The sequence below is a fragment of the Enoplosus armatus genome, chromosome 11, assembly GCF_043641665.1.
Source record: "Enoplosus armatus isolate fEnoArm2 chromosome 11, fEnoArm2.hap1, whole genome shotgun sequence".
Classification (NCBI taxonomy): Eukaryota; Metazoa; Chordata; class Actinopteri; order Centrarchiformes; family Enoplosidae; genus Enoplosus; species Enoplosus armatus.
In genome coordinates this window covers 8,373,805-8,391,900 of record NC_092190.1, presented here as the reverse complement: position 1 = coordinate 8,391,900, position 18,096 = coordinate 8,373,805, and the positions used below count along the sequence as shown (strand labels likewise).

The 18,096-nt window shown below is 40.3% G+C and overlaps 2 protein-coding genes across 3 annotated transcripts; both read right to left on the bottom strand.

Annotated features, from left to right (window-relative positions):
• Window positions 1-2,598: 2,598 nt before the first annotated feature.
• katnal1 (katanin p60 subunit A-like 1) lies at window positions 2,599-11,381 on the bottom strand. 2 transcript variants are annotated; one of them, XM_070915128.1, is made up of 10 exons: window positions 11,208-11,381; window positions 10,349-10,509; window positions 9,270-9,438; window positions 8,995-9,122; window positions 8,806-8,911; window positions 5,870-6,028; window positions 5,628-5,754; window positions 5,042-5,176; window positions 4,778-4,904; window positions 2,599-2,797 (listed from the first exon to the last, which is right to left on the bottom strand). In XM_070915128.1, the coding sequence occupies exons 1-10, from the start codon at window positions 11,367-11,369 to the stop codon at window positions 2,599-2,601; spliced, it is 1,473 nt and encodes a 490-aa protein (XP_070771229.1). In that variant the 5' UTR covers window positions 11,370-11,381. The 2 variants fall into 2 exon arrangements, with proteins under 2 accessions (XP_070771229.1, XP_070771228.1); XM_070915127.1 differs by having other exon boundaries at window positions 8,995-9,116; window positions 11,208-11,369.
• Window positions 11,382-12,811: 1,430 nt separating this feature from the next.
• On the bottom strand, window positions 12,812-15,627 carry LOC139292243 (ras-related protein Rab-33B). Its single transcript, XM_070914507.1, has 2 exons — window positions 15,370-15,627; window positions 12,812-14,093 (listed from the first exon to the last, which is right to left on the bottom strand). The coding sequence occupies exons 1-2, from the start codon at window positions 15,625-15,627 to the stop codon at window positions 13,647-13,649; spliced, it is 705 nt and encodes a 234-aa protein (XP_070770608.1). The 3' UTR covers window positions 12,812-13,646.
• Between the last annotated feature and the right edge of the window lie 2,469 nt (window positions 15,628-18,096).

The window sequence follows — 18,096 nt, the reverse complement described above, 5'->3', positions numbered from 1 at the left end:
CTGTTGACCTAGAAAAACAATGCAGGAGTGTTCGAGTGCTACAGAAGAAAAAACAATAAAGCAACAAATGACAGAGTGCATCAGATGACAATCAATGAAACATTCAGAGACCAATTTTGTTCTTTTACCACCAATTTTATTATTTTTAGTGAGCTTTCAAAAGACACTGCTGTTCACTGGTGAGATTACAGCAGAAAGCCTCTGGATGGAATAACGCACTGTATGTGATAGCTCATTCCGAAACTGCAACTGAGGGCTGCAAGAATGTACTTTTTCTGACTTAGTGCAATATCATGGACATTATCAGTGAATTAACCATATACACTTATCTGTACTTCAGATTTGATATTGTACACACTCACCAACAAGCAACCGTACCGTTCTATTTTTGGCATTACGTGTATTTTGTATTTTGTGTTTATTGATATTTTACATTTGCACTCTTTCCTACTTTGTACTGAAACTGCTGCACAGCTATGTCCCTCGGGATGAATAAAGCTTTCTCTTATCTTAGAGTGAGTCTCTAAGTTACTTTACATTGAAATATATATCATACTGTCAACTATCAATTCTTTTGATAGTATCTTTATGCTCACGTCACAGCTGGCATCACAGGTTTAATATATCAAAACTATATTTGAATAGTTTAACAAAATAATTCCAGATCTAGCTTTTTCCTGATCTTTTAACTCTATCACAGTCATGAAGTTTGCTCAGTTGTCATGGAGATGCTGATGTTGATATGCAAGCTCAGTCGCCATTATGATGTCATCCATAGCACTTCTTAAGATCTCTTGTTCATGCTGGGGTAAGTCTTAGCTTGCATGTCAACAGATCCATCTCCATGAACACTGGGTAAACTCAATCTGCTGATGAAGACAGTTTGATACAGTTGAAAGCTCAAGAAAAAGCTAGTAGAAGTACATTGAGTTGAGCGATTCAGCCTCAGCATGATGGAATAAGATTGTTTATAGTACAGGAATTGTGATTAATAATAACAAACAAACAAATATTACTGGGAACACTGGGCTAACAGTGAATGGAGCTTTTAGTGGTTTATTATTTGCCCTATGCAGGATGCCCTAAAGACTTAAATTAAATGTAAAACCAGTACAACAAAAACACTGGATTGAGTATTTTCATCTTATCGCTCAGCTGTCTGTCTCCACCTAAAGGAATACTCTGATACTGAAGAGTCTGACGAATTCTAGGTGGACACACTGTCTACAACCTACTTACGCTCCTTGAATGTGAGACATAACCTGACTCAGTTTTAATTTAAAATATTTCATGAAATACAGGAGCCATTAAATAGGCGAGAATTAACTGTATCCTTTAATGAACAATCCATGTGCCCAGTGGCCATGTTCTTTTAGCTTGACTACATTTGTTTGTCTCAATAGAACTAAAACTGAAAACAAATATTAAAACCAACTAGACAGTACAAACACATAATCACCACATAACACAGACATTTCTTCAAGTGTGTTCAGTCAGTAGGAAGTACATGGGCTCCTGAAGGAAATACATTAAAAGTGCTCAAACATACAGTTCTTTAAGACAAAGGGCCTCAAGAATCACAAGTACTAACAGGTTTGTTCTTAAGTGGCACGTACAAGTGACTGAAGAAAACTTGTCGCATTTGCCATAAAGTCTGAATTATAGTGTGTTTTTTGTAGGTTCTATTGGCATGGCAACCTAAACAATTCAGTATTTGTTCAGATAATTCTCTCACACCAACAGCCGCCTCAGGGTCTGTATGCAGGTCACTGTCCAGGTGAGCATCCTCTGTTGCACCTGACAGTCTAACATGTCTTAATCCCCCTGCTGTAATAAGATTTTCTAATTGTTTTGAGTCTCCTGATACGACTACTTACACTGCTAAACTTGTGTTTCGCTGCTGATTTCTGACAGCAGGATGTGAAGCTTGGAAGCTAATTTTTTGAATGAAACTTGCCCACAAATGGAGAACAGGGACTCTTTCCTATCAAATCTCACCAACACTCCCCTACTTGTAAACTGTTGGAATTCACCAGGTTGAAACGAGCAATTTACGACAGGTTTGTGCAGTTAACAGAGTTTGGTGAATCCGACTAATACGAACAAGCTTGACAGAAAAAGTAAGAGGGGTTTAGGATAAGGATGCGAAAATGTGTAAAATAAAGTAAAACTAGTGTGCATTCTCTGGTCTACCTGTGTGTGTTAGGCTACTTTTTACATCAAAAGTTCCCTGTGTGAGTGATGTTCAACCCGTTCTTCCTCAGGTCTCTTAAGTCAGTCAGCAGCGGGATGATTGATAGTCTCTACACGGACGATGTGTGTCGAAGCAACAACGAGGGGAGAATATGTGAAAGGGCAGGAGTGGAGCCACTGAAAGTTCTCATCATGCTCTCTCAAAGGCACCAGTCTTCTAATGTGAACTCGAGCCCCTGTATAATCTTGCTCCCTGATGTCTTGCCTGGTTCACATACAAGAGTTCACTCAGCTCCGTGTCATACACTCCTGAGTCCCTCCTCTTCAAGGCTTTCATCATTTTCAACGCTACGAGTCCCCTCCTTTCAAGGTTCTGGTCCCTCTGGGTCTAAACAGCACCGTTCTCTATACTGACCCGAACTCAGCCATCCAGGCTACGTACTTTTCCAGGTCTGCAGCAGAGACAGACTTGGAGATCTTCTTGAGTGTGAGGGTGAAGTCCTCCATGGTCACAGGCATCTGCAGCTCGTCTTTGGACAGGGCTCGGATCTCCTCGGGGCTCAGGCCTTGGATTCGACGACGCATTGCCATCATGGACGCATCCCTGATATACAGGAGCAGAGGGGGGCAGGAGTGTTCAAAGACACACACATACAGTAAGGCTTTTTTTTATATAAACATGCTCCCTAAATCATACTTCACATAGTATTTCTACTATTTTGGAATCCATACTGGCTGAAACCCTGCAGGCTACAGGGTATGTGTGGATGATACACACACACACACACACACACACACACACACACACACACACACACACACACACACACACACACACACACACACACACACACACACACACACATCCAAGGTCAATGAAACAAAGCAAGCCGGAGATGAGCGGAGACATTTTGGACAACATAAAATACCTGCCATTCCATCATCCCAGTAGCTACTAGAAAAGACCCACAAGGACAAGGCCAGGATGATAAGAAGTGTTCGACTGAAGCAACTATTAAACTGAGATTTGAAGTAATAAACATGTTCCAATGATCAATGCTTACTTTAAAATAATCATTGGAGTTATCTGTTTATATGTAGGTGTGTGTAACATAGTATTGAGGAAGCTGGTAGCTCCCAGAAAAGAAGAGAGAGACAAAGATTTTGATTTAATTTGTGTTAATAAGATGATGTCTTCCCAGCGACCAAGCTCTTTTTGTCTGTAGGGAATAAATATAGTACAGGAATACTAAGAGGTTACAGGGCAAGAGGAAATGGTACTGTATATAAAGACCAGGAGCCAGATGCATAAAACTCTGTGTGGATTCACGACTAAAGCTATGTGTACGCACAAAGAGAGATTTATAAAGCTGCACGTAAGCCTGGCTCTGTTTTATAAATGTCAATCATTGTGGAACTGAGTGCACGAGCACAAGGCTAATTTCCACCCCAGCGGTTCGCCATAAATGGATAAAAATGAACTTTACACATCTGTTTGCATATCGATACTTCTGGTGTACTTCACCTCCACTAATTAGACCTCAGAACCAGCAAAAAAGAAGTGTGGTTTTACAGAATGTGCATTGGCGAGGTTCTCCAACAATGTTGGGGCAACTGTCATTAAGTACATCTGTTACACAAGGTTGTGGCTACGCCCACACCATTAACTTATCACATGTACCTGAACCATCATTGGCGGTGATATCTCAGTCATCATTATTAATTGGCAGAAGGATGGTAAATGATCAATTTATAGCACTCATATTGAAACAGATTATACAAAGTGCTTCACCACTGAGGATAAAATGAAAAGATAATTAACAGTGAAATAATGGCTTGAATGTATTACATTTGCCTCCAAAACGTAGTGGAATACAAGTATAAACTAGTATAAAATCAAGTACAAAATAGTTCTGAAGTATGGTAAATTAGTAAATCTGCTCAGTTACAGTCCCCCACTGCCAATGAATGAATGACCATGCACTACACTCAGTGAGGTCGTAGTATAACAGAAACAGAAACCTTATCAACATTAAGCAGCTTAATGAGTTTATCATTATGTAAAAATAACCAACACTTTTGGGACATGGAGAAGGAGTCAATACATGTCCATTGATCTGCATTCATTATCCTTCAACATGTCCTGTATCTGATTAAACTCCACTATCCACTTCTCTGCCCGCTTCAAGAGTTCTTCAAGAGCAGATCAAATCCTGCCTGATGATGTTTTCATTTTTGTAGCAAACTGTAGGTCAGAGAAAGTGCCTCTTTATACTGATCAGACTGTTGTTACACAGGCAAGCGATGCCTGCAAACTGCATATTGTTAGTGATTCAGGTTCACGGCCAAATGCAAATATGTGCTCATAAAGATAAGTCTCTCTCTCAGACATAGTTTCTCTTGCGTGTAACCCCTGTAGTCGCACTTCATCTCTTTACATTGCAAGTATATTCTAATATTTCCATTTGTGATAAAAAAAATGTATGATACAAAATCCAAAAGCAGAAAACGCTGATAATGAATTTCTCTTTTGTAATTTTGTACACACTTCCACACCCACACACACACACACACACACACACACCTGCAGACGTTGGTGATGTCTGCTCCAGAGTAGCCCTCAATCTTCTCAGCAATGAGGTCCAGGTCCACATCAGCAGCCACCTCCACCTCCCTCAGGTTGATCTTTAGAAGCTCTACACGACCCACAGCTACACACACACATGCACACACACACACACAGATATATACACAAAAAACAGCATTAATCAGATATTAGGACTGTTAGACCACTGTAGTGACCACCGCTCTATTTGTTGTGCGGTCAGTCTGTGGGTGATGAGATCACCTGTGGGCAGGGGGATGTAGATCCGCTTCTCCAGCCGCCGTCGTAACGCCTCGTCGATGTCCCACGGGAAGTTGGTGGCAGCAAGGACCATCACCATCTTAGAGGGGTCATCATTCTCCAGAGCTCCCCCCACACCTTGTCACAAAACACACACAAAACTAGATTAAACTAGAAAATATATATTTCTGTACCACTCACATCACATAATACGATCTTGGAATCTATGTAGGATACCTGACTGAATTTGTTTTAGTTTAATACTGGGCTATATTTCTACAGATTCAGCTAGTTTATGTTGAACACACTTGGTAACAAAGTAGATCTCATCCCAAACATGAGTTTTGATATCAAAAGATGCCAATCGCCAATATTACTGCAGGTAATTTTTGTTAATGTTTAAATGTTAGTCTTGAATTAACTCCAAAAATATACCATTAGAAACCCCTTCACAGCTTCACCTCCACACGTCTTCAGGGTCTAAGGACGGGGGGTGTCATATGCTGTACAGATTGTGAAGCCCCTTGAGGCAAATTTGTGATATTGGGCTATATAAATAAAATGAACTTAACTAATCTATTCCACTCACCATCCATCTGAACCAGTAGTTCAGATTTGACCCTGCGGCTGGCTTCATGTTCATCAGATGTTCCTCTTCTGCCACAGATGGAGTCAATCTCGTCTATGAAGATGGTTGTTGGTGCATAAAACCGGGCCTAAAAAAAAAAAGTTAGTGAGACTTTTTCTCTGCCATTTAACGAAATATTTAGATCTTTAGTTTGGTATTATGTGGTTTTGCTAAATGGACCTCATATATGTACATAAACTTACCATTTCAAACAGCAGACGCACAAGTTTTTCGGACTCGCCCCTGTATTTGGAGGTGAGGGTGGAGGAGGACACGTTGAAGAACGTAGTCCCACATTCTGTGGCCACAGCTTTGGCTAACATGGTCTTCCCTGTCCCGGGAGGGCCGACCATTAACACACCCTGAGACAAAAGGTTACACACTGTTAAAACTTAAGACACATAAACACATGTACGCAGAAAGGAGTTTGGGCTGACTAGCAGTGACTACAAGTTCTTCAGTCATTCATTCATTCTATTTGAAAACTTGGAGTTCTGGTTATTCAGAGGGCAGGAACCAGGCCAAACGTGAAAATGACCGTGCAATAAATGCAATTAAAATTTTGTTCATTGACAGCAACACAAATTCAAGTCTTTTGAAGCTGCTGAACAACAGTGATTTTATTGGTAATCCTCTGCATTAAATCCCCCGTATGTCAGCTTTCAAATATATTAAATATGAATTAGAGTGCAAGCTGGCCATCAGGGAGGAACAGCAATTTATGTTCATTTTTAGGAATTCACTGTTACAAACTCTGTATGTCATTCACATCCATTAAAAACAAGGATGGAAGGAAGCACAACATTTAGATCCGCTGGGCTAATGAACAGGAGAAGGCAGTTAAAAGAGAGTGCAGAGAGAACTGCATCTGCTCCATGACTGACAAACTACAGATCTCATCAGGCTTACCAGTTATAATTATTAGTTGTATAATACTCAATACATAAAATGCCTAATCAACAAACATTAAGTGTTCCTGCAAACTAGCAGCAGACTTCTACAGTGAAATATTCTGCCTGCAAAGAAAGTGATCATGTTTGTTGTTTAAGCTCTGATTCATGGGACCTTGGCAGAGAGCAAATGCCAAAAACAACACTGATTTGCAGCTGTTTAGTAAGTGTGTTTAATGTAAATGTCAGAGCTGCACTTAATTAGAGGGATGAAAGGAGAATGTGGGACCCAACACAACCATCGTAGACTCAGGATAATGATGGTGCTCCGCATCCTCATCACTGGATGAGCACAGGATGAAATTCAATATATGAAAATATCAGAGGCTGTTATTATTGGGCTTCACCATGCATGTAAATTAATTGTCTTCCACTAAACCGTAAGCTCCCCGCAGTCAAATTAAGTTTCAGTTTACTTTGTTGCTGTTCCTTTCTCGCTTTTTGTGTTATGCATCAGTTACATACATTTTGTTTAAAAGCCAATAATATTTTTAAAAATTGCCATCCCTGATGTAGATCTCTTAGGACTATCACTGCCGCTCTGATGTCTGATGTCTCTGCATCTGGTTTGTGTCTGTTTCTATGGAGATTACATAAACCAGACAGTGACACAATCCATAACATTTTTATGTAATTGGAGTCCCTCCTGCCTCAGAATCCATATAGGCTGTGTTATATTCCCTGCAGGGTGGGGCAGACATCTTGCAGAAATCGTCAATGTAAAACACTGATGCAGGCAGGATTGATCAGAACCTCAGCAGGAGCAGGTGGGAGTGGGATGGCTCACCTGCAGTAAGTGTGCAGAAATAGTCAGAAATCCTGCAGGGGAGGATTGACATAACAGAAATGCAGAGACCTCTATACTAAATGTCACCTGTGATCAAACAAATATCTTCAGCCTATGTGTGTGCCGACGAAACAATCATGAACTTCAAATGTCTTTTTTTCTATACCTAATGTATTAATCTTCCATTTTACTGCACTTTCAGTTATCTGAAAAAAGGGCTCCAAGTACGTAAGTAAAGAGTTAAATAATGCATGCTTATATCAAACAAATGAAAGGCACTGTAAAAACCGATAAAGGATTGACCCTCACATGGTGAGCCTGAGGGGAAGAAGCCTCACATGATGAAGTTCAACAGAGGCTGGTACAGACGAAAACTCCCTAACTGGTCATTCAGCAGATTCAAGAAGATACTGAGAGGCAACACAACTGAGCAGGTCCTTTCATGATGTCAGTGATGAAAATTCACGTTAAAGTTTCTTTATGTTTGAGCAACAGAACAGCAGGCTGTTGTACCAGGTTCAAATGTAGTTATAAAAAGCGTAGTTGTAAAACGAGGTTGCACCTTTACAAGTTAGCTACAATGTAGAGTTAAGATATAAAAATGTACATCTCCCTGAGCTGTAAGTTATTCAATATTTGCTGTTGTCATAGCAGAACAGTTAAAAACTGGCAGACATTAATGTTAGAAGAGCCAGAGGATGTTTTTTTTTTCAATATTTACTCCTGCAGCCCATTGCCTGTGAAAGACTACATCCATTTACATTTATGATGACAGTGATGTGCACTTGGTTTTTCCAGCTACTGTTATTTGGATTAGAGGTGGGCACCACTGTGATTTTATGCTGCATTTACCTGGAGTCTATCGTAGGTGTCTGAATTTCTTGTTGTCTCATAAAAAATATATTATTGTTTTGGCATTTTGTCTTTATTGGATAGCTGATAGTATCGAGGCAGACAGGAAACAAGGGGAGAAGGAGAGAGGGGTATGAAATGCGGACTCAGAATGGGAAACGTCGCCCTCTGCAACAATGTTTTGATTAAAGTAAACTCAGCTTAAGAACAGATGGAGCAACTGAACAAAGTGGCAAGTTTAGTGTAAAACTAAGTAGTGTTGACTTTATACTCTTTGGATTAAAGTTCCGTTTAGCTGGTGTAACAAGCTGCAGGACTCTAAAGATGGTGGGTGTGTTACATTATTATGCTGTAAGGCAATATGGCTACCTTTTAAAAGGTCAGAAGCAAATTTATCTGAGCTGCTCACTGCCGAAAAACTTGTCTCTATTGATTTCTGTGATTTGTCTGTCATTTATAAAAAGCATAACACAGAAATACATACAGCTCGTATCAAATACGCGAGCACATTTGTATGTGCAAGTGTGTGAGTGTGTGTGTGCATATGTACCTTCCATGGGCGACGAATGCCCTTAAAGAAGTCAGGCATCCACATGGGCAACACCACTGCTTCTCTCAGCAGCTTCTTAGCATCTTCCAGATCAGCAATGTCGTCCCTACAGTTCATCCAGAGAACTCAGTCAGCAGTGCTAAGAACAAAACTGTATAAAGGAGTATGTATCTGTGTATGCTGCCTTACCAGTGTACGTTGGGGTTACGGGACACAATATCTCTCTCCAGTGAGTCCACCAGGTCGCTGTCATATCCCGTGCCGTCAAACTTCTTCTGCTCTATATCCCCTGGTGCGTCACCAGCCCCTTTCTTTCCCTGATGACGAAGAAAGATGGAAAAAATTTTTAATAAGACCAAAAATGGGTGTTTTTTTTCAGGGACCAATTTCGGGGTCATTTCTTGAGGACCTCACCCATTCATCTATCCATTCACTCAACCACCAATCAACTGCTGTAGTCTGACCTTATCGTCTTTGGCCTTTGTGCCTCGGGCATCTCTGAATCCCAGCCGATCTGGTTTGGGGTTGGCCTGACCACGGCCTCCTGGCGCTCCTCCTCGATGCTGCAGACCAGGGGAGTCCTTCCTCTGCTGCTTCACCGCACTGTTGGGGCGCTTCACTGCAATAGGATTCCTACAGAGACACACACACACACACACACACACACACACAGGGATGAAACTATACAAATGGGTAATAGTCGCATACACCTGCTGACAGAAACAGATAATTTGCAATGGGGAAATAGTGGTAATAACATAGTGTGCCAATGTTCCCACAGAGGGAAGCCCTTAAACCAGCTCTGCTAGTTCTCTGAGGGGTGAATCTCGATATGTCCACTTTAGAGACCACACGATAAAAAAAACAGGGTGAGTCACATTGTGCTGGTAGAGATTAAACAGATTATGCAAAATATGTCTCTTTGTACTTCAAAGCGCTTCCTTAAAAAGGTATTTGTTTCCGCAGACAACAATCTGTTCAAGTTCTGCCAGAAAGTAAAAGGAGTCCCCTGGATCGCAGTTGGCCCCTGAGCAGGTGGCTGAAATAAAGAAACCACACAGGAAGACAAAAATAAAATACCCACACACTGCAGTCTTGATCCCAGTTCTTTTATTCCACCTACAATTAAATAAGAATTGGCAACTAGACAGCAGTGTGCAGGTACTTTTCCAGCTTTTGGTGTCTATTATTATATAGAATTAATGGATGTGCATGTGCTTCTTGGAGATTGATTGAAAATCAATCAAAGGGTTTCAAATGTATGTGACAATAAAATGTTGACAGGTAAAAAACAATAGGTCCTAATATTCATTTAGCTAAGCTTATTTATGTCACATAAAACGTAAGATTCAGTGGGGCTCAGACATTGAGCATTTTATAACAAAAACATAACCCAATCACTTCAAGAACATAGTGTGACATACATACGTATATCACATGTTTCAACTGATAGTAGTATTTTGTAGTGTTGGACCCTACATGAAGCACACAAAGGCTTTGGGTCAAAGATGTAACTTCGACACACACACACACACACACACACCTGTGTTCTGCAGGGGTTGGAGGGGGCCAAACTGCTGGATCCTCAGATCTCTCCTCGGATTGAGGGGCGAGGATGTCAACTGGCTTCTCTGACTTAAAGCTCTCAAGCGTTCCCATAATGCCTTTCACCTGCTCATACTCCTCCGTCAGTTCCTGCCTGACCTGGTTACAAACAGAAGAAGGAGAGCATTACATCTGCGTTGCATCACAGAACATCCTACTGAAAACATAGCAGTTGATGCGTGTAGACATTTGTGGTAAAACAGCACAGGGTTTAGAGGAGAGCTTTAATGTTTCAGCAGGGCTATTTGGCTTTTCTTTTTTAGTGTTCCTCTCTTATATATAGTTTATATTCTATTTTTGAATATCTGTTTGTACATTTCATGTGTGTGTAGCATGGAGGGGGCTACAACTTCATTGTGCAATCCTGTATTGCATAAAACTGAAACTGAGCCTGACTCTGAATAAAAGACCTCATATACCTGTTAATGCTGAGGTAAAACAATGAGTAAAGGGTCCTGGAAGTCCATTAAACTGACCTGAGCTTGGGCAAATATCATTTTTACTTATACCAGTGACATTATGGCATGCTTAAACAATATTCCCAGTAGGTTTTTGTTTTTTTTCTGACGGAGAGATCACCAAACCAACAGATCATAGCAAATATTAGAACTGACGCAATAATGTAAGTATAGAACACTGTAGACAGAGATGTCAACATTGAAACCTCTAAGCTTTTTAAAATAAAATCAGTGTTGGCATCAAAGGAAAGTGTATCAACTGCAGTGACAGCACAGGCTGTAATGATGGTTTAATAACTGGTGTAGGGATGGTATGGTCAGGGGTTTTGGGGAACTCACCTGTTGCCATTTGACTTTAAGTGCAGGGTCCCTGAGGGACTGACAGTGCTTGTGGATCTGTTGAATGACGCCCTGGTAGTACACGATGGAGGAGTCATAGTTCCCCAGCAAAGCATACTCACGGCCCTTCTTGGCGTTGTCACATATGTCTGCCAAATTCATGCTGAATAACAGATATATGGTGCGAGAGAAAAAAAACAAGTAAAAAGCCCACTTTGTCTGAGAACTGAAACTATGAGCTGGCTAATGTTGGCTAGTAACGTTTTAAACGTAACGTTCGGTCAAAACCACATTTCCATCAACGAGCCCGGTGTCCTCATTGTAAATCCTAACCACTTATTACAGGATGGTGCAGCTCTATGCAAGTCAGTTGCCTAACTTATCACATATAATAATACACCCGGAAAAGCATGTTAGTTAAGCTAGCTAAAGCCAGGGACTGTGATTTTGAACGAACATGTTTATGGCATACGGTTCACCTGATGGTTAAACCAAGCCACTACTCAAATTAGCTTCTTTTTTGTCTACACCTTGTCATCTTGCCGACGTTAGCCGTTGCTAGCTTGCTGCTAGGCCACAGACAAAACAAAACGAATCGTGTGGCAATAAATAACGTAAACGCGACTTTATCCTCCCAGCATGTGTTAAATATGCATGTATACAAAGACCGACCGACAACCTAAATCATATTCCTTAACTACATATGAAACTGGAAATTGTTCTCATACCTGCATGAAAAGCACTTATTTGTGTTGTCTTTTTGAATCAGAGGTCCAGTATTGACGAAAGTGTTACCATGGCCGCAGAGAGACGCCGCGTGAAGAATACAGACGGGTTGATTACTGTGCTGCATTCATGAACTTCCTGGTAAACTGGTAAATATCATTATCCTACTAAGTGATCAGCGTTCGAGATCAACGCCAAAGAGAGCTGTTGGGAAGCTTTACTCCCGCAAACTCTCGTTGTCAAATTAGTTTTATTGACGCAGTAGAAGATTTTGTCTCGTTTCGGTTTTGCATCATTAGCTATGTTTCATATATAACATTAACAGTTGGCGACACATACCTTGAACGAGAACATCTGCTAGTTTACAGGATTTACTTAACGTATCATCAGAGCTATAGCTATGCAAAAGTTGGCCACTAGTCGTCGCTAAAATCCAGTCAAATAATACAAACTAGGATGAAGCTGAGGAAACCATGTCATCATAAGGTCCCTTTAATAGCTGTTATGGAGCTTTCCATCATATCACATGATCTTCATCAGCACTTGGAGTTTATCTAGTTTATCTAGGAAATATCAAATCTTTGTTTTTCAGAACACTTCAAGGACTTCTCATTCATGTTGGCTGAATGTATGGATGAAGGATGAAGTTACTGTTACTTGTCAAAACATATGTTAAAGAATAGAATCAAATACAATAAAATAAAATAACATGTAAGTATTGTAAGTACATTGTGATTTGAAGAGCCTGAGATGGCGGCTGCGGCGGTTTCATCATACCAACCAACATAACACACCAGAAACCTCAAAAATTAAAATGATTCTGATAAAACCACTTTTATTGATTTGCAGCTTAACATTGTCACAAATCTCCATACTGTTGGAAAGTGTTTGCATTATTGTACACATGCAACAAAAGTATCAGTCAGCTGTGATTTTACCTCATAACATCAATACCTTCTGGCATCACAATGTTAAAACACAGCTGAGCATGTATTCACTCAAGTGAAATATCTGGATTTGCATTTTGTCCCAAAAGACAGCTACATTTTCTCATTGATTAGCTCTCTCCAAAGAACTGTGGAGGCGAATGAGCTGACACAAAGCGGACTATGTTCGTATTTATATTTGAGAAATACACATTCAGCAACAGCACCAAAATTCATGCTGCATTTACATATTTTAAGAACTGAAACATCACTTTAAGACATTTGAGAAATGATTCAAGAAAATGATTGCACAGTTTTGTTCACAGTCTCAATTGACCTTATTGGTCCATTTCCTTACAATGAAATCTCTTTTGTCCCTTAATTCACTGTCCGCATTAAATACTGTAGATAACTTTTAGTGCTACTTGGCAGCTGATTGCATATAATTTGTCTACGTACTAAAGTGCACTCAGCAATGCTTTGTGATTTAATGTGTCGTTTGAGCTACAAATGTTTGGCATAACTCCATATCCATTCATGCATTTCATTGAAATGTTGATTTTATATTGTGCAAACTTATAGGCCCATACTGTCACTAGCTGTGCCATACATCAGGCAGGGAAAAGTGTAAAACCATGGGATGTTTCTTCCTTTTCTATCTCATGATCATAAGAGGCCTTTCTGAATTCAGTCTCAGTGCTTTCCTCAGCACCATTATTGTTCCTGAAGGCTGCGATGACCTTCGTATACACACTCTTGAGTACATCCATACAGGATGGAGGTGACCTCAGCATTGACAAGTTTCTGCTTCCTGCCCTCTCTGGTTCAACAGCTGCCTGACACTGCTCTCGCTCGGCTGTTTCAGTCTCAGGGGTTTGTGGCTCTTCAGTCTATAAGCCAATGTCAGAAAGATAGCGTCCACATGTTCCTTCTCAGCAGGGTCCTTGGCTGAAGTCTCAAACAGAGGGAAGTTGTAGCTGTCGGCAAGACACTGGGCGGCAGACGTGGGGACCTCCCGGCGGTCCCTCAGGTCACACTTGTTGCCCACCATGATGCGGGGCACCAGGGGCCCCACAGAGTGTCGGCTGCACTCCTCAATCCACTCAGGGATGCTCTCGAAGGAGGAGAGGCTGGTCACGTCGTACACGAAGATGATGGCATGGACGCTGCGGTAGTAGTGCTCCACCATGCTCTTCCTGAAACGCTCCTGACCTGCCGTGTCCCAGATCTGCAACTGGCCCAGCAGAAACACATATTGATATGACTAAATAATATTTAAAGGATAAAACTAGTGTAATTCTATATTTTTCTTATTGCCAACCAATCCCAAGAAAATACTAAAGCCAACAATGTGTTAGTCCGTCTGTCAATACTTTCTGACTTCCCTATCGTGTCTGTGGCACTCAGCTTTTGTTCCTACTGAAGACGAAAATCTTTAACAATTGATCAATAATTTCATTTTATTTGGCTCACATTTGTTGATGAGGAGAAAAGCGTAGAATATCAACTGTCACAAATGGTCATGGTGTGTGACAAGAGGGCGGGGGAGACAAACCAAACTTAAGTGCCAAATAATATTTAATTAAAAAAAATAAAACCTGAAAATGTGGAGCCTCGGAGGAAGATTTTCACGTTTGAAGTTACAGTGTCAAAGCACAGGTGTAAATAACAAAATGAAAGATGGACGGACTCCATTTAGCTGCTTCAATTTCAGGGTCCAGGTATTGTGCATGCTGGTTCACTATCACAGTCATGGCTTACTGTGACACAAATAGACAGAGTTATTGTTGATTTTATTAGAAACACCTTTGCTTTTCCTGCTATGACAAGTCAAAATGTCTGCTGTGAAAAAGGGAGGCCTAACAGGTGCCACCACAATAAGCTAACGACCCTCAACTCTGGATGCAAAGGTGTAGGACGGGGAAACCCTGCAGGCAGAGAGAGCCTTTTCTGTAAGGTCTACAATTTAGACATAAATAATGACTGGACTGGTGCAAGAAGAGAAATGACTTTGATGTCAAATCGGATTCTGCCATGTCATCACATAGAGCTTCATTATTGTTTCAGAAACCTGGAACTACACTTTATGTATCACTATAAAAACATTGTGGGGAAAATTAGGGAACAATGTGTCGAAAAAGGCTTATCTGACAGATTAAAAGGTAAATATTTGGAGTTACTGTCCACAGATGTTCCACCTCCGATGTGTACTTTTTCTTCTAGGGTTATAATAAAAGTGATTAAGTGATTATGTATTTTATGGGGATTATGAAGATGGACGTGGACGTGTAGCCCACCAGTTAGTCATTTTAAGGAGGTAGGCCTATGTTTTGTAGTGGTGCCATCCCCATGCACCGCCTCTGAAGGTCTGAAAACAGGCTCCAGGTCAGTCTCTCCTCTGTGTCCACTTATGAGCCGTAGCTCAGATGGCCGGGTCAATCTTGCAGGAAGATCGAGGTGTGTGTGTGTGACATGAAAGTGTAGGACTGTGTTTGTAGGTCCTCTCTCACCTTGATACTCTCCCCATCGAGCTCCAGCGTCCTCTCTCTGAAGTCGACCCCGATCGTCGCCTCTGGGTTTTTCAGGAAAGTGCCCCCGCAGAATCTGTAAGTCAAACACGTCTTTCCCACGTTTGAATCTCCTATGACTATTATCTTGAACATCCGAGCTTGTCCAGTCTCATATTCGTGGTGCGAAGACAGGTCCAAAGAGTCATTTTGACTGAAAACGGTGTCAAATTCCTCCCCAGGTTTGTTTTCTATTGCCATCGCTCATCTTCTCGCGGTCTGGATGTGAACGACACTAAAACATCGCGAGAATTCGAGAGACCAATAGATGTCACTAGAATGAGTTTCACAGTTGAGACACTTGGACGTTATTCACCACTTCAGCCACATTTCTAGATTATGTTGCTGATTTTTCTATTTCATTTGGAAATTCTTAATTATATATATATATATTTAACTACTATAATAATACTATTATATTTGATATTTGTATAATAAAATAAATAAGAAATGTATCATATTTCTTTACATTTCTATACATGATCATATTAGTCCGGTGTACGCTGTTATATAGTATAGCACACACAGCAGATGAAGTGTACACCAATGTGTTGAATAAAGTTTTGGAAAACATTCGCAAAAAAATGCTCCTCTGCATCAGACACAGATGTTTATTTGACACATACACCAAAACATCTTCATAATCCAGACCATGTGTGTCACCACAGCCAATCACACACACACACACACAACCAAAAACTAATAATGTAACACTTCAACTATCAATCAACAGTGAGAACTACTCATTTACCAGTTTATTAGGTACAACTAGCTAACTAACAGTCTCATACAACAGTTCTGTAATAAATCCTGATCATAATATGTTCATGAAGGTTTTAATGTTCAGTGTTTGTTTAAACTGTTTTACAGATGTGTTGATTCAACTTAATGGTCATTTTGGAGGCTGTAGTGGTATAGCATTATATACTGAGAGGTGTTTCTAATATTTTGTCAACAACATTTATATCAATGAGTAGACAGATTAGGAACACTTCTTCACAGCTAATAAACTGGTAACTGAGTGTATGGGGTGCTCGCAACAGTTTTATCACATGCAGACAAAATGTCCTCCAAGTGAAGCAATTCATCCGGACAAAACAAATACTCAAAACACTGTGAATTTGGATTCCTGATCGTAACATAAATGTTAGTTTCATCAAGAAAACACACACATACACTCAATAAAATAGCTTCAAATAAATTTCATAAAATGTATAATTTGTCACAAAAACCACCTAATTTTACTACATCTCAAAAAGTCAATCATGGCATACAGGCTTTTGCTGAAGCCTAAACCTGAGAGAGCGTACAGTGCATTGGCATCTACATTTCATACAGTAGTTTTCACAACACTGGCTGTGCCTGACATCTTGATGTGCATCAACAACATTAAAAAAGGACAGCTAATTTTAAAGCCCTGTTAATGACCAGTCGTGTTTGAAGTCAAAAACATGAGGCACTTGAGCTGCCCGATGTCTCATTAAAGGGGTCTCGACGATTCAACACGTCAAAGTCAACTTACTAGTCATGGGGAGTACGACTCTGCCTGTGTAAACACTTTCACCTATAATGTCTTTTGTAGCTCTGGAGGACCAGTGTCAAGTATAAAGAAATGTCTCAAGTGACATCACCTGGGTATCTTATCCTGGGCTCAGAGTGTACAAATTATGGAACAGACAGCCTGCTTTCTAAAACTAGGAGCGGGAAGAATGTGGGTGTTCACCAAGCAGGAAGAAAGAAATGCCATTATTCCAGTGGTTCCCAAACACTTTTTTATCATGGCCCCTCCTTAGGAAACTGAAAATATTTTGGATTTTACTGCTGTGTTTGCTTGATGAGCATCACTAGATGTTCTTTTCCACCCTGTCATAAATCATTTAATCTTTTACTTTAAATGTAATTTTGGCTTCCTACATGAATCTTCATAGCCTTTGTAGCATCAGCAAACTCTTGGATTGGATTCAAAGACCTTTTTCCACTGTGGACATCTTGACTTGCCATGGCAGGAAGAGCACAGGTGGGAGTAATAACATTAACGATGGCTCAGTTCCAGCAATTAATTATCTTATTAGTAACGTGTGTTTAACAAGTTGAAATGTCTGAAAGGTATATTAAAACTTACAATTTGTGCATCTGGTCCACTGCATTATGGGAAGTGTAGGATTTTGTGTTTTGCATGACCTTAGAGACAAAAAGTCAGGATATATCAGCCTCTGCTGCTTCGATTTTTGACCATTCTTTGTTTGTCTGTGTCCTTGCCCGTTCCCAAAGTTTATGGAAGTGTAATACTACATCTCTGGAGTTTTCTTCATTGATAATGACCTAAATTATGAAGGCAGACCCTGCCCTGTTTCTATCATGTATTTGCCTTGAGTAATTGAGTAAACAAGACTCTACCAGACATCATACTGTCCTTCATGCTGGCTGGACATGATACAAATTGAAAAACAAAGCCATTGTCTCTTGGTATTTGTCCTCAATGTGTGAAAAGATTGAAAAGAATCACTGAAATAAGCTCTGCTTAGTTTCTTCTGTCCTGTAAATAATCATTAGCCAGACTGGTGAAGAGACATGACAGAAAACTGTCCATGTGAAGTAAAGATCTTGATGGACTTGTGCTTCTACTGTAAATGAATGGCTTTAATACTAAATTTAATCTGTGACCTCTGC

Bases quoted from the DNA above. Each gene is read 5' to 3' on its own strand.
- katnal1 (XM_070915128.1), bottom strand. From the start codon at position 11,369: ATGAATTTGGCAGACATATGTGACAACGCCAAGAAGGGCCGTGAGTAT. The intron at 10,510-11,207 runs GTGAGTTCCCCA...GTTTGTAACCAG, and splicing joins TTAAAGTCAAATGGCAACAG to GTCAGGCAGGAACTGACGGA. The intron at 8,912-8,994 runs GTAAGGCAGCAT...GATGAACTGTAG, and splicing joins CGTAACCCCAACGTACACTG to GGACGACATTGCTGATCTGG.
- LOC139292243 (XM_070914507.1), bottom strand. From the start codon at position 15,627: ATGGCAATAGAAAACAAACCTGGGGAGGAATTTGACACCGTTTTCAGT. The intron at 14,094-15,369 runs GTGAGAGAGGAC...CTGCTGGGCCAG, and splicing joins TCGATGGGGAGAGTATCAAG to TTGCAGATCTGGGACACGGC.